Source organism: Plasmodium coatneyi, chromosome 7 (assembly GCF_001680005.1).
Source record: "Plasmodium coatneyi strain Hackeri chromosome 7, complete sequence".
Taxonomy (NCBI): domain Eukaryota; phylum Apicomplexa; class Aconoidasida; order Haemosporida; family Plasmodiidae; genus Plasmodium; species Plasmodium coatneyi.
Window position 1 is genome coordinate 1,369,252 of NC_033562.1, and position 13,931 is coordinate 1,383,182.

Consider the following 13,931-nt stretch of genomic DNA (forward strand, 5'->3'; position numbering starts at 1 on the left):
GGGAGACGATATTATTACCCCCCTGCCCACTGTGTTTTATCCAATCTGCTTATCCTGTTTATGCCTTTGTTTAACGGCCTTACTGTAGAATATAGTATACAACGCAGTGTACATTCTTTTCCACTTGCAAAATTAGCATTGCGCAATTGCGGAGCGCCCATTGGGTTAATGCTTATACGATTATACGCGTGCTAATAACCTGCTGTTTTTGCATCATTTTTATTACCGTGCAAGGAGAAATATTTTTTTTTTCGATTCCACGGTGCATGAATTATCGTGCCCGTAAGGTGTTAATTACTATTGGCACTTTGTTAGCATTTAGTTGTGATTGTACAGTACTGAGCGTATACCCTTAGCTTCGCTCACACAAACGCGAAAGAGGAAGAAACGCGCGCGAAAAGGCAGCAACACAGGGAGAAAGAAGTGCAAGCGTATATAAGTATATATAACTATCCACGTTTAGTAAGAAGGATAGAGAAAATAACTGAACCCAGAAGGGAAGTCAAAACAATTTTACCCAAATTTTACAATCACACCATATTTGTACAAAATGAACGGCAGGAAGAATTTTGCGAAGTATATGGAAAAGAAAATGTTTCACGCGGCACCAAAGGAAAAGATGAATGACGATTTTAGGAACATGAGGAAGGAAGAAAATATGAGCAATGTGGTAAACACTAGCGAGAGGAGGATTCTATTTTACAAGACGAAGATTTGCCCATGGTATATTAAGGGGAAGTGCGAAAGGAGGAAGACCTGCTTGTATGCGCATGCACAGAATGAACTGAGAGAGTTGCCCAATTTGTGTAAAACGAGCTTGTGCCCGAAATTGAAAATTAACGAATCATGCAATGATAAGAAATGCAAGTATGCACACACGAACATCGAATTGAGAGCCACAGAGAATTTGTACAAAACGGCCTTGTGCGAAAGCTTCCTTAAGGGGAAATGTTTCTCAGGGCAATTTTGCAGATATGCTCATGGGCAGAATGAATTAAGGGAACATCCAATGGAAATAACAGACAAGAATATAATCATTGGAACGAACAAAATGAAAAATGACAAATTGGATTATGAGAAAAAGAAGAACGGACATGGCATGAGCAACCATGTGCACAATGGAGAACACGGAAAGAGGAATGAAACTTATTGTGTTATGCCCAAGAAGAAGGAGACGACTCACCCGAACAAAGTTAGCGCGCTCACGGAAGATGATGGTGTTGGCGAAGTTACGGAAGCAATGGACCCCCACGCACAGAACGGCAGCACGACGGACAATTCCTACGACTGCAGCAAGAAGGGAGGTGCAGAGAACGCCGCCAAGAGTGGAAGCGCGAATGGAAGCGGAAATGGCTCCCAGCACGGCGGAAAACACGGCTCAAATCATGGGTCAAATAACGGGCCAATTAGCGGGCCAAATCACAGCTCGAACCACAACGGAAACAAGAATGGCAGGAAGAACGATGGGCACGACTACCACAAGAAGGGCCACAAGAACCACAAGCATAAGAACGCCGAAATTATGAACAACAACAATAGCAGGAGGTGTGAAGGAAGGAACAGGAATGCCACCCCATCTTCTGTAGGAAATTACCTAAAGAATGAGGATTCTACAAATTTCAATGAGGAGCAATTTCTGAATGACAATTTGAACGTTTTGGGCTTTTTAGAAGAACACAACAATGGCGTAGAAAAATTTGGAAAGGGAAGCAACATTGGGAGCAGTATGCTAAATGAAGTTGGAAATAATTCGTTGGGAAATTTTGAGAACAACAACATGATTGGAAGTAGTGATAACAACAGCGGAGCCCTAATGACATATGCGAGGAACAATAAAGGCGTTAGGAACAGCAGCAATTCATCCTCCTTAATGAACTTTAACATGACCTCACCGAATGCTGAAAATTTGGACATGAGTATGAATATGCACAATAACGGGGCGGAAGATAATTATTATAATTTCACGGGAACGAACCTGGACAAGCTGAATTACGAGGACCTTTTTTTTAGTACCAACACCATGAACAACAATGTCAACGCCATGAACACCTTGAATAGCATGGGCAGCATGGGAAGTATGAGCAGCTTCAATAGCATGAACAGCGCCAATGCCTTGGGTGGCATGAACATGAACAACGGGAACAGCGGGGGCAACATGAATTGTGTCAGCGGCATGAACGGTCTAGGTATGAACAACATGAGTAACATGAGTAACATGAGTAACATGAATAACATGGCCATGGACATGACCGGCATGAACGGGATGAACGGAATGGTTAACCTGAACAACATGAGCAACATGAATGTGAACGACCTGAATGACCTGCCGCTCGACATGAACAACCTGAACGACCTACCCCTCAACATGGACAACATGAACGACATGAGCTTGAACATGAACATGAGCTGCATGAACAACGGGTGCGAAATGAGCACTAGCGGCATGCACGTGAACAACGGCGGAGATTGTAATAGCAGGACGCAACACATGCTGTGCAATTACCTGATGCTTGAAAAAGAACAAACGAATAACGGAATGGCAAGGCCTGATTTATCAGGCAACAACAGGAACATAATGAGCGGCAATAATATGATGGACGTTGGAGTAGACTGTGAACAGCAGGCTAACTTGGGCAGCAAAATGATGAAGGAAAAGGAGAACCCCGACAACCATGTTAGCTGGGAAAATTTCTCTCTATTCGGGAAGGCCAAAAGTTTAGGTGCAGAGAAGGACTATTTCAAAATTTTCAATTATGGAATGTGCAACAATTATGACAAGAAGTTGTTTGAAAACCATGACGTGCACAAGAGGGAAATGGACAAAGTTGATAAATCCTTGTTTATTCTTTAACTGACACAATAATTTTTTTTTCAAAAAAAATATGAACAAGTCTTTAAAAAAAAAAAAAAAATAGCCAAAAATAGCAAAAAATGTGGAAAAAGGAAGAAAAATTAAAATAGCTAGCTGAGCAGAAAAAAAACACACACACACGTGTATATTTAAAGTAGATCATTCTGTACGGATTTTCACCTTCACAAGTGTAACCCCCCCACCCTATGCATAACCATCAAAGGGAACAAAATTAAATGTAATTAAAACTAATTAAATTTTTAAACAAATTAAAACCAGGAATTCAATTTGAGATTTTACAATATACGAGAGAAAGCATTTATGCATTACCCTCAATAAGCAAGATGTTAGCAGAGAAGACCATAGTGCTGTACATTACTGCACGCTTCTGTACTTTACTGTATACGTCTGAACATTACCGTATATTATTGTATATTTTAATTTACGCAGACATAAATATCTGTAGTGCGAGAAATGCAGTGCAGGAATTTATACTTATCGGCATTTAATGCGCATCCTCATGAATACGTATATAGCTCTCACGCGCGTCGCGCACTTACGTATCGGCGTATTATGCACAGGTATGTGACCACATATGTAGTAGTATATTTCTGTATGGACGGCGCGCACTTTTATACGCTGCTACTATACATCTATATATGTACATGCCAAAACATCCACGTATTTGTTGTGTGGGCATCAAGCGTGCCCGTGCTCATGCGTGTAGTTTCCCTAGAATTGTACGATTCTCATTTTTGTATTTATTTTTTTTAAAATCATATATACATAAAAGTACCACGAACCGTGTGCGTCGTGTACTATGTAGCATATATATATACATGTGTATACTTGTATCATATACACCTATATATATACCTGTGCTAATTATGTATATCTTTTTTAAGTTTTTTTTTAATAATTAATATTTGTTTTTATTTAATAGAGTATAATACAATATGATACAATATGATAAAATATAGTACAATTTAGTATAATATAACAATTCATGCTTTTTTTTTTTTAAAAAAAAAAAAAAAAATAAGAGATGAAATTGTAATATTAATGTATATTTAATTTTTTGAGGCTTTTCATTTCTAGATTTTTAATGTTTTTCAAACATTTTTTTTAATTAACTTAAAATTGAAAAAAAATGTATACTACTATGTATTGTTAAAAATGAATTATTGAAATAAAAAAAAGTAAAAAGGGGTCATCATAGGTGACAAGTGGAAAGCTTTTTTCCCACATGGGAAGACGCGCAATTGGACATGTGAACAGATGGAAAGTTGGATACAGAAAGGTATGATGCACGGCCAAGTTTGGGGCAGAGCTCAATTCGAGGTGCCGCACAGTTCACGGCGCAGTGGAGCTTCTTTTGACAAATTTGCAAAAGGGTGAGGCATAGTTGAAGCACATATCGGATGCATAAATGGACATACGTGCATGACCCATAATGTAAGTACACGCACAAGCGCGCGTGTCAGCATGTGCATCTCCTGTGGTCTCGATTGGTAAATAAGACCTTCAGATCCCGTGGGTTGTGGGTAACGAGGCAAGGATATATGTATGTAACGGCGCCGGGGGCCCCTCCTCCTTTCTCCCCCTTTCCTTTTTTACGCTTTGCGAAATGTGCAAGAGGGGCTGTTTCAAGGAAATTTTCCTCCACGCCCAGCGCACACGAAAAATATGCTATAAGGTATATAGAAAAATATTCACATAGATATTTATCTTGGCACACGCTAGTTAGACGATGTCGTTGCCGAGAACCCTGGCAATAAGCTCCAGACAAAGCTTGCCCGTTTTTGTGGCATACTCCGAAATGGGCAAGGAATCGCCGTGAACCTTTTTATCATTTTCGTCGAGAGATGGGTTATATTCTACCAAATCCATTGAAACGACGCGCCTTGTGTCTGCCAGGACTTTCATTAATAAATTAATTTCTCTGTAATTTAGGCCCCCCTTTGCAATGGTTCCAGTTCCTGGAGCGAAGAAACTGTCGACACTATCAATGTCGAAGGATACGTGTATGGGGCAATTTTCCTCAGGATCTAGTAGGTTAAGAGCTGTACAGATGGTATTGTATATGCCATTTTTTTCAATATCAAAGATTGTGTAATAATTAATGTTACATTTTTTTAAAATAATTTTCTCATATATATCAATATCTCGTATTCCGATGATAGCCACATTTTCTGGTTTTAAATATGTAAGATTTTCAGACCACTCGAAGAATGGCGCTCTGTTTTTAAAGAGCCCTATGGTGTGAGCTAATGCCATGCCATGATAATTTCCTGAGGGAGAGGTCTCCGGGATGTTAATGTCTCCATGGGCGTCTATCCATACGACTCTTAAATTTGGGTAAAATTGCAAAGAGCTCAGAATGCTAGGAAATGCAACGCTGTGGTCACCTCCAATGTTTAATACAAAATTTTTCTTCCTCAATTCTTTACTCATTGCGCGAAATAATTTTTCACTAAATTTTCCAATAATTTCAACATTTTTTATATTATTATAGTAGTTATTTTGTACGCACTTTCTGGTTATGCATCCTTCCCCCTTGTGATGATTAATGTCGCTATGATTTTCCCAATTGACATTATCTTTGCTATTGGAGGAGTGGTTTAATTTTATGTCTCCGTTCATTTTTTCCATTCCGTGATGGTATTCCGTGTGTGCAGAGCTGCTGTTGTGCGAGCTTTGCGTTCCGTCCATTTCGGTCTGCTCGTCTGTCATCGTCCCGTCGATATCATTCCCTGCAATACTTCCATCGCTGCTAATACTTCCCCCAGTGCTAACATTTCCAACGTCTTCGTAACTCCAACCCAAGGACTCTATCACCTTGTGCAAACCGAGCATCCTCAAATTGTCACAAGCCAGGTTCACTCCTCCCAAGGGTTGTCCAGCCGACAGGGGGGACCCAATGATGGACACTTTTTTCTTCACATACATGTTTTCCTTCTCCTTAAAGGTTTTTAAGTAATTCTCGATACATTCAATCATTTTGCCGGGGGGTACTTGAAAGGTGTCAACTTGGTGAAGAGGGGGGTCGCAGAAAGTCTTCTTAGTCGAGCCTCTCCGACGAAGTGCAGAATAGAACCACCTGGCTGTTAAGCAACAAATGTGGTCTCTCTTTTCCAAGAGGAAAGGGGCACTAGGTTGACAAATGGACGAATTAACAGGTAATCCATGGAATAATCAGACAGAAAATAGGAAAAACGGTCAAACAAATGAGCGTTAAATGGACGTCAACTGAGAGAACAAAATAAAGAGACAAACAAATTGACACTAAAAAAAAAAAAAGGGGACTTTCACGTATAAGCAAAAATTCACAGGCACCAACCAGTTGGTGTGTGCTACTTCATGTTTTTAATTAGTTATTATAGCTAACTGCATAACTACGCGTTAACTTTTTTTTTCTTCCTCTTTACCTCAACATATTTTGTACTTTTAAAAAAATATTTTTACGAAGCTAAAGAAGGAGAACAACATTGTTTTATTTTCCATTCAACAGCAACAACAACAACAAAAAAAAAAAAAAAAATGTATGCGCTTTAATAACTACTTAATCGCAGCTGATTGTTAGCAAAGTAATGTATATTGTTATGTTTTTTTTTTTTTTTTTTGTAGAAAATTCTGCCGATGGATTATTCTCCAAGTTAATTGTTCACTTCATTTCGCAGTTCTTTTGTGGCATACGATTTGACATATCTTAATGCCTCCCGCGTTCTATATTTTATTTCCCGTTTGTTACAAATTGTTTGCACTTAAATATAAATGGTAAAAATGCATGCGCCTTTTAAGCCCTTTTAGTAGTTATCCGTGCTGCCGCACCCATTGGTTGCGTTATCACATGCTAGAGGCATAGTAGGTAACAACGAAATGGGGAAAAATGAGCAAAACTAAGAAAATTAGCACAATAGGCAAACTGAACCAAATTGAAGCCATAATAAAAATTTGCAAAATTAAATAAAAAAATAAAACTTCAAAATGAACAGCATCGCGGTTGCAGTATCGCAAAAAAAAAAAAAAAAAAAAAAAAAAAAATACAAGACCGAAACATACGCAGTAATAAAGCAGGTAAAATTACAGAGTGATCAATTGTAGAGTGGTCTACATGCCTGTATATTTTTTCTTAAAAAGAGAAAAAACTGTTGCACAACATGCACGAGAAATGAGAAACACCTTCTAATGCAAAATGGTAGATAATATGTTGCACACGCATATGAGTTAACTTTTATTATTCCATTTCTCCTTTAAAAAGATCTCCTCCGAAAAAGGAATAAATGTCGCATGTTTTTTTTTTTTTTTTTAATGGCCATTTTTGGCGACTGAAATGTTGATCTTTTACTCACGTTCCTGCGTTGCGTTGACAGGGGTGTGATACCTCCCGCAGAAAGGTATGAACACTTTTCTGTAACATAATTGTGTGTGAACAAATGGAAGTAGGAGAACATTGTTCGGATATGCATGTCATGGCACAATGATAAATATGAAGAAGGCCTGACACCTTACTGACTGCCCACATAGTGAACTCATATCCAAGTAAACACTGCGTAATTATGTGTAGGGCTTATATGTACGTATTATGTACTAGCTATGCGGAAATTTAGGACCAAAGCGGCGTTGAACGTGACGGCCTGGGACAGTGCAAAATGTGGTTAACCCTCCATTTTTTTCTGCTAATGTTAAGCGTGTTCAAAAGTTGAAAGGGAAAAACTGTGGAAGTCATTTCCAAATGAGTAAATGTGCAATTGTGCTGTCAGGAAAAAATAAACTTCCAAGTGTACGCCGTTGGAGCAGTTATGTTTTTACAACAGTTACGTTTTTGACGCTTTTTTTAACACATAGCAATAAAATGGAAAAGTAGTAAAAACAAAATAGAGGATGGGGCAGATCTATAAAAGCATAGAATTGATCTTTCGACTTTCTTCCCTTCTTTGTGCCACATGTTTAACCGTTAACATCACAGTGTGTAGCGCAAATTGCATGTTTTTTCTTTTTTTTTCACGTTTTAAGGGTGCCAATTTGTCTATTTGTTAAAAAAATAATGGAATGCTATGTTAGCAATATAGCCGGAATAACTTTGGTCGGTTGACAAAGCTTGTTCCTGTGGATATGCTTATGGAAAGCTCATCTACGCAAAGGTATTTTTGCGTGAGTACGTAAGGTTTGGGGACGTCTTTTAATTTCTGCGTAAAGCACAGTGACTTAGATCTGCGCCATATGGAAAATAACAATTTGGAAACAAATTCGCACGCACATTCTTCCTATATCGTGTAACCTCGTTTTTTTTTTTTTTTTTTTTTTTTTTTGCCACACCAAAGGGAGCATTCGTGTGTAGCTTTACTGACATGCACAACTTTTGCAAACATGTATGGTTATCCCCCTTTTTACTGTATTTCGTTTTTTTCCGGTCAATTTTTACAGTCTTAAGTGGTCTACTTGGGAAAGGAACTTTGGCATATTTTGATTTAATACCCCCCGTGTTGAGCGCAAAAACGGTTTTTAAAAAAAAAAAAAAAAAAAAAAGCACTTGCGAGTGTGCATAAATATGCGCGTGCACAATCATGCAAATAGGCGAACAGGAAAATACACTAACGACTTATCAACATAGCAACGTTCATGCCTATATTCCCACGTAGTAGCATCCAACTCGCGTCTTTTCACTCCTTCACAATTTTTAATTTTCTTTTTTTTTCTACTGTGTTGTAGCATCCTGCTGACGCATAAGCTCACTTGAATCAGACGCAAATGACAAATATTTTGCTCCAAAAATGTGAACTTGCTTTCCATAATAAGTACGAGATTATGTGCACATACAAATGGGGACATGCATTACACATTTGTATACCACGCTTTGATTTATTAAATTTTTTTTTTTGTTGTTAATTAGAGCACGTGCGTGAATGTTAGATTGTCCGTCTGCCTTCTCCATGCAATCGTCTTAGGATAGCTTGTTCGTGGGGACACATTTCGTTTTCCCTATTTTCATTCAGCACGCGGCGGGGGGTTCGGTTCGTGACTTCGCCCTAGGCAGTCGTGCTAGAGCACACCTACGTAGATATATATACATATGCCTACGCACAGTTGTAGTTAAGCTCGCCCCCCTTTGCCTCCAAGTAAAATTCAATTTAAAGACAATCAGGATGAAGCGCGAAAGTAAAAACTCTTCAAACACATCAGTGAGCATTTTGAAAAAAAGCAACACGACTAAGTTGGGGGGGCAAAAGGCCAGTGCGAAATTTAAGGACACCTATAAGGAGAAATGGAGTGCAAAAAGCGCAAAGGACAATGGCATCACGTCCAGAAAGAGCAGCGTCAATCTTATGAAGGTTGCAGCAAGTGGGAAAATCAATGAAGAAGAAAGTGGAGTGGGATTAAAAAAGAAAATGGACGATGAGAAGAAAAAAATGGAAAAAAATTCTGTCAATGGGAAGTATAACCCGGGGAAGGAAAAAAGCTACAGCAAGGTATATGATGAGAAAAAAAATATTGAGGGTGAAGAAGGGACGGGCAGTGCTGATCTTAGTGGAGAGGAGGAAAAGGGTAAAGCGGAACATAACAACGGAGAACAAGAAGACAGTTCAGAAATTAGCGTGACAAGGCGCTTATCGGAATTTAGCCAAGCAGCGGAGAATGAGGGAGTACCCCTGGGAAGGGGCAACGTGACGGTTGAAAATGGACAATCTGAGAAGGAAGCGATCGAAGGTGGGGATGAATCTGCAGCGGAAAATGAAGACGCAGATGAAGGTGCGCGTCCGTTGAGTCATAACGTTGGGGACGAACTGACGGAGCGATACGAATATAATGACAGCAGGGGGGAGGACGAGGATGCACTTAAAAATGTGGAAACAGACGAAAGTCGCAGCTACGATACGAATGGGGAAATCTCATACGATGCGGATGCGGTTTCTTCGGTTGCCTCTGTTGCTTCGGTAGCTGCTCTAGAGGGAGACCACGCCGACAAGGGGAAGCATAAAGACGAGGATGTGGCGCACGGGAAAGAAGGCATATACCAAAACATCCTAAAAAAATTAAACCTGGAGAAAAACGAAGAGCTGGAGAATAGCCATATCATAATCTTGGGCAATAAAGACGTGGGGAAGTCCTCCTTAGTGAAATCGCTACAAGAAATTTCCCTACAAGGAGATAAAAACGGTGCAGAAGTGCTATACGAAAATGGGGGTGGAGTTCTTCCACTAGATTACGCATGTTTAAGTGTAAAAAATTTAGAAGAAAATAAAAAGGCAAATGAAGTAAAAGGGAGTAGCCACGTGTGGATCCTGCAGCACTCTTCCTATGTAAATTCCTTAATTAAAAATTTAAAAAAATTTAAGGATATAAAAAAGGTAGTCATTTTGATATGCACAGATTTGTACAAGCCTTACGACATCATGTCTGACATAAACCAATGGATCGATGTGTTGTATGTGATCTTTGAGCATTTGCATTCTGATTACAATATAGAGGTGCTCCGTGAGCTGAAGGAGAACTTGCAAAATTATGTGTACAACTATAAAAGAGACGCATTGGAGAGGAAGAAGCGGGAGGAGAAATCCCAAGTTGGAGTGAACACACGGAATGGCACCATTGGGGGGGACTCACAACCCGTTATGGAAGACTTAACCGGTGAGGAAAATACATTCAACGTAGAACGGGAGGGACTCATAAAAATTAATATGTCATTCCCAATATTGTTTGTCATCTGTAAATCGGACGGGTACGAAATTTTAAACAACAGAACATACCAAGGGTATATCGATGTGATTATTGCTTATCTGAGAAATTTAGCTGTGAATTACCAGGCAGCTATTATTTTCTGCAATACAGCCAATAAGAAGGAAGCCAAAAATGTGAAGCTCCTATACAGATATATTATGCACCGTATTTACAACTTCCCCTTTAGTGATAACGCCATTTTAGACGACTACGAAAGGGTGTTTATCCCATCAGGCTATGATGACGAGGGATTAATTAACCAGTCCATACAGAATACCTTCGTGCAAAATTTTAATAAGCCCTATGACTCCATTATCGTGAAGCCTATAACAAATAAGAGCATAGTGGAGCATAGCCATAATATTGTTGCTGATTGTTATTTCAACGACTTTTTGGCGAAGTTATCCCCACAGGTGGAGTCCAACGGGGTGAGCGGGGCCGATGAGGACGGCGATGAAAATAATGTCGACGGTGTCAACAACACTTGTGATGACACTCGCCATGACGCTGGACCTAATAATGTTAATAGCGCTGATGTCGGGGGGGACAAAATAAAAATCGATGTCACCCTGAATGGAGGGACCGCAACGATAAACAACGGAAGTAACAGCCAGAACGGCGCTAGTAAGGAACAGAATGATAAATCTTTGCACAGCTTTTTTCAAAGCCTTTTAGCGAAGGGTAGATCCAAGTCGCCCAGCGCGCCCAGCATAACGCCGCAGACGCTGGACAAGAAAAAAAACGTGAACCCGGAGTGAGGTATCCCGTGTGAGGGACACTACGAAAGGGGGGCGGAGGACATTCGCTGAGTGAAGTTTTTTACCAATCCGAAGAAGTCCAATTGGTAGAGAGACGTACCACTTAAACATGTCGTGCTGATCTACCGCACTGTGCTTTTCACGTTTTACGCTTTTTCATTCATTTTCCTGCCTCTGCTATTGCATTTTATTATATGTCCCATAATTGGGGCGTTCTTCCAATTAGCCATTTTTTTTTTTTTTTTTTTTTTTTTTTTTTTTTTTTTTTGTTACTCCTTCATTTGTGAGGACACAACATTGGACAAAATGGAATGCACGCATAGACGTGGTGATGGTAAATTTATGCGGCAGAAATTTGCACGGGGCGATGAGGACCTTCCGCTGGTTCGTCCGCTGATCCATCTGCTGATGCGACCAAAATTAGGAGACGCAAAACGGCACAACATAATACACACTGTGGGAAAAAGGTGAAGCAGGGCAACAAAAGGAAAAAATAAACAACGATCAATTTACGCAGAACAATGCATAGCGCACATTTCAGAGAAAGTTCACAAGGTGGAAGAGAAGATTTAATGACAACCCGAAGATGCTGTCAATATTCCCTTTTATAACTTTTATATATTTGTGCATGTGGGTGTTTTCAATTTTCAATGCCCCTGCGCAAAAGTATATAGAAGAATCATCGAGGATTTTCTTGACCACTGAATCGTCCATGTCGTGTATGTTAACAATGGATTCATCAATTCCGGTGATAATTTTTTCTGTTTCTAATTCGATCAACGTGATGCTACTGTAACTGTAGCACTTGTTGCTGTTGTAGGATTTTAGGAAGTTAGAAGCTTCCTTTTCATTTTTTGGTTTCTCATATATTTTGTTGTTGCAGTATATGACTTCATCTCCCACTAGGAGAACAACTTTTTTACCTTTACTCAGGTCTGTAATTTGTTTGTGTAGTGCACTATCCGTCTTAATCATGTTTAGTAGCTTCAAACCCTTTCCCACTGCTATGTTGGACGTTAGGGTGAGCGGATCGTGGCTTTTCCTGCATCCGATTTTTTTCTCATCGATGTGTATACGCACTGAGAGGAAATCCAAATTGCTCTGCTTCAGAATGTATTTCCTCGAGTTGGAGGTCGACCCCAGCACGAAGAAGTAGTCGCTCAGTGCGTTCACAGGGGCAGCACCGTTGGTTTCGACTGTGCCGTTGATCGTTGCAATCCCATTCTTCGTGGGAACCCCGTTGATGGCGTCTCCCCCCTGCAGGTGAGCGCAACTCGAGGGATACATATTGGACATGTAATTTTTCCTGTACCTATCACACACATCGCACTGTTCGTTCTTTTCATCGTAGGATAGGAAGAGTACGTTGTTCTGATAATCTTTCGTGTTGTATACAATTGTGTTTTCACCTAGCAGGTTCATCATTTTTATTTTGTTAAAGTGAGTGCACCCATTCGAATGCAGCTCTGCTTTCTCTTTGCTCTCCCCTTGTGCATCTTTGTTAAGCTTATACGTGGACACCTGTTCAGATGATATGGCCTCCCTTTCTGGCTGATCGTGCGAAAGGGTGTTGCATGAAGATTCATCCCCATTTTGACAACCCGCATAACCATTACGTGAATTTAAGTGAACCTTTTCCACACTTTCGTGGGTGTCACTCTCATCGTTAGACTCACTTATCTCAGACGTCTGACCGTTTGCGATGTAGTCATACATCTGGTCATCTATTAAATTCTTCACCTTCAGTATTTTATGTGTAACATTGTTATTGCATGTGCGGGAAGACAAGTAGGTGATAATTTCATCGTCAATCTCCAATTCGAAGTCGTTGAATGATTGTTTCCTTTTGCTCGGTTCTTTCTCCTTTGCTGAACAGGTGCCATTGCTTAGGTGATTATTTTTACTGGGGGAGTTATGCATCAGTTTGCACTCCTCGCCGTTGGTCGTGCTCATTTTGTTCGGGTGTCCTCTGCTAATTGGTCTGTCTGGGTGGTATATCTGTGCGGTGTGTCTATGAAATAATACTACGCCGATCCCCTCGTCAGGTATATAGTCGTGCGATTTTCGCCGATCACTTCTGCACACGTGTGTTGGGGCATTCCAAATGGACTTATCTCATCGTCAGGCTAATTCAGGAGGGGCACCTTAATTGCCTTGTTGGATAAATTGTTCATCCACAATTTTAATAGCTCTTCTTGATTTTACAAAATTTTGAGTTTCGCTTTATTTTTATTTTATTTATTTTTTTTTCTGAATTAATTTGGAAAAAATGGGACTCCTTCACGTGTGCAGGGGCACGCATACTTGGGAGCGATTATTTATGCTGGCCATATGAACTAGCATCGAAGGTGGACCGTTCAGTGAGTCATTTGAATACGTTCCATGTAGAGTTAGTGGAAGGGCATGTTCCCCTTTTTTGTAAAATTTTGGTGACAGTCTAAGGTGACCTCAACAGGGAAACCTACAAAAAAGAAGCTAACAATGAAGACATGCAGTGTAAGCTCTTATATTTCTAAATTTTCCATGAACCGTAAGGAGGTGAACTGATATACCTCCGTTGGGACAAAAAGTGGGTAATCATCCCTACGTGTACATAATGGACC

At 39.9% G+C, this 13,931-nt stretch overlaps 4 protein-coding genes across 4 annotated transcripts; 2 read left to right on the top strand and 2 right to left on the bottom strand.

Moving 5' to 3' along the window:
• Window positions 1–550: 550 nt before the first annotated feature.
• On the top strand, window positions 551–2,851 carry PCOAH_00018590 (Uncharacterized protein; the record flags this gene model as incomplete). The annotated part of the gene is made up of 1 exon (XM_020058668.1): window positions 551–2,851. The coding sequence occupies one exon, from the start codon at window positions 551–553 to the stop codon at window positions 2,849–2,851; it is 2,301 nt and encodes a 766-aa protein (XP_019914161.1).
• A 1,743-nt stretch (window positions 2,852–4,594) lies between these two features.
• Window positions 4,595–5,851, bottom strand: PCOAH_00018600 (Arginase; the record flags this gene model as incomplete). Its single annotated transcript, XM_020058669.1, has 1 exon — window positions 4,595–5,851. The coding sequence occupies one exon, from the start codon at window positions 5,849–5,851 to the stop codon at window positions 4,595–4,597; it is 1,257 nt and encodes a 418-aa protein (XP_019914183.1).
• Window positions 5,852–8,997: 3,146 nt separating this feature from the next.
• Window positions 8,998–11,328, top strand: PCOAH_00018610 (Uncharacterized protein; the record flags this gene model as incomplete). The annotated part of the gene is made up of 1 exon (XM_020058670.1): window positions 8,998–11,328. One exon carries the CDS (start codon window positions 8,998–9,000, stop codon window positions 11,326–11,328), a length of 2,331 nt encoding a protein of 776 aa, XP_019914073.1.
• A 537-nt stretch (window positions 11,329–11,865) lies between these two features.
• Window positions 11,866–13,281, bottom strand: PCOAH_00018620 (Uncharacterized protein; the record flags this gene model as incomplete). The annotated part of the gene is made up of 1 exon (XM_020058671.1): window positions 11,866–13,281. The coding sequence occupies one exon, from the start codon at window positions 13,279–13,281 to the stop codon at window positions 11,866–11,868; it is 1,416 nt and encodes a 471-aa protein (XP_019914009.1).
• Window positions 13,282–13,931: the final 650 nt, after the last annotated feature.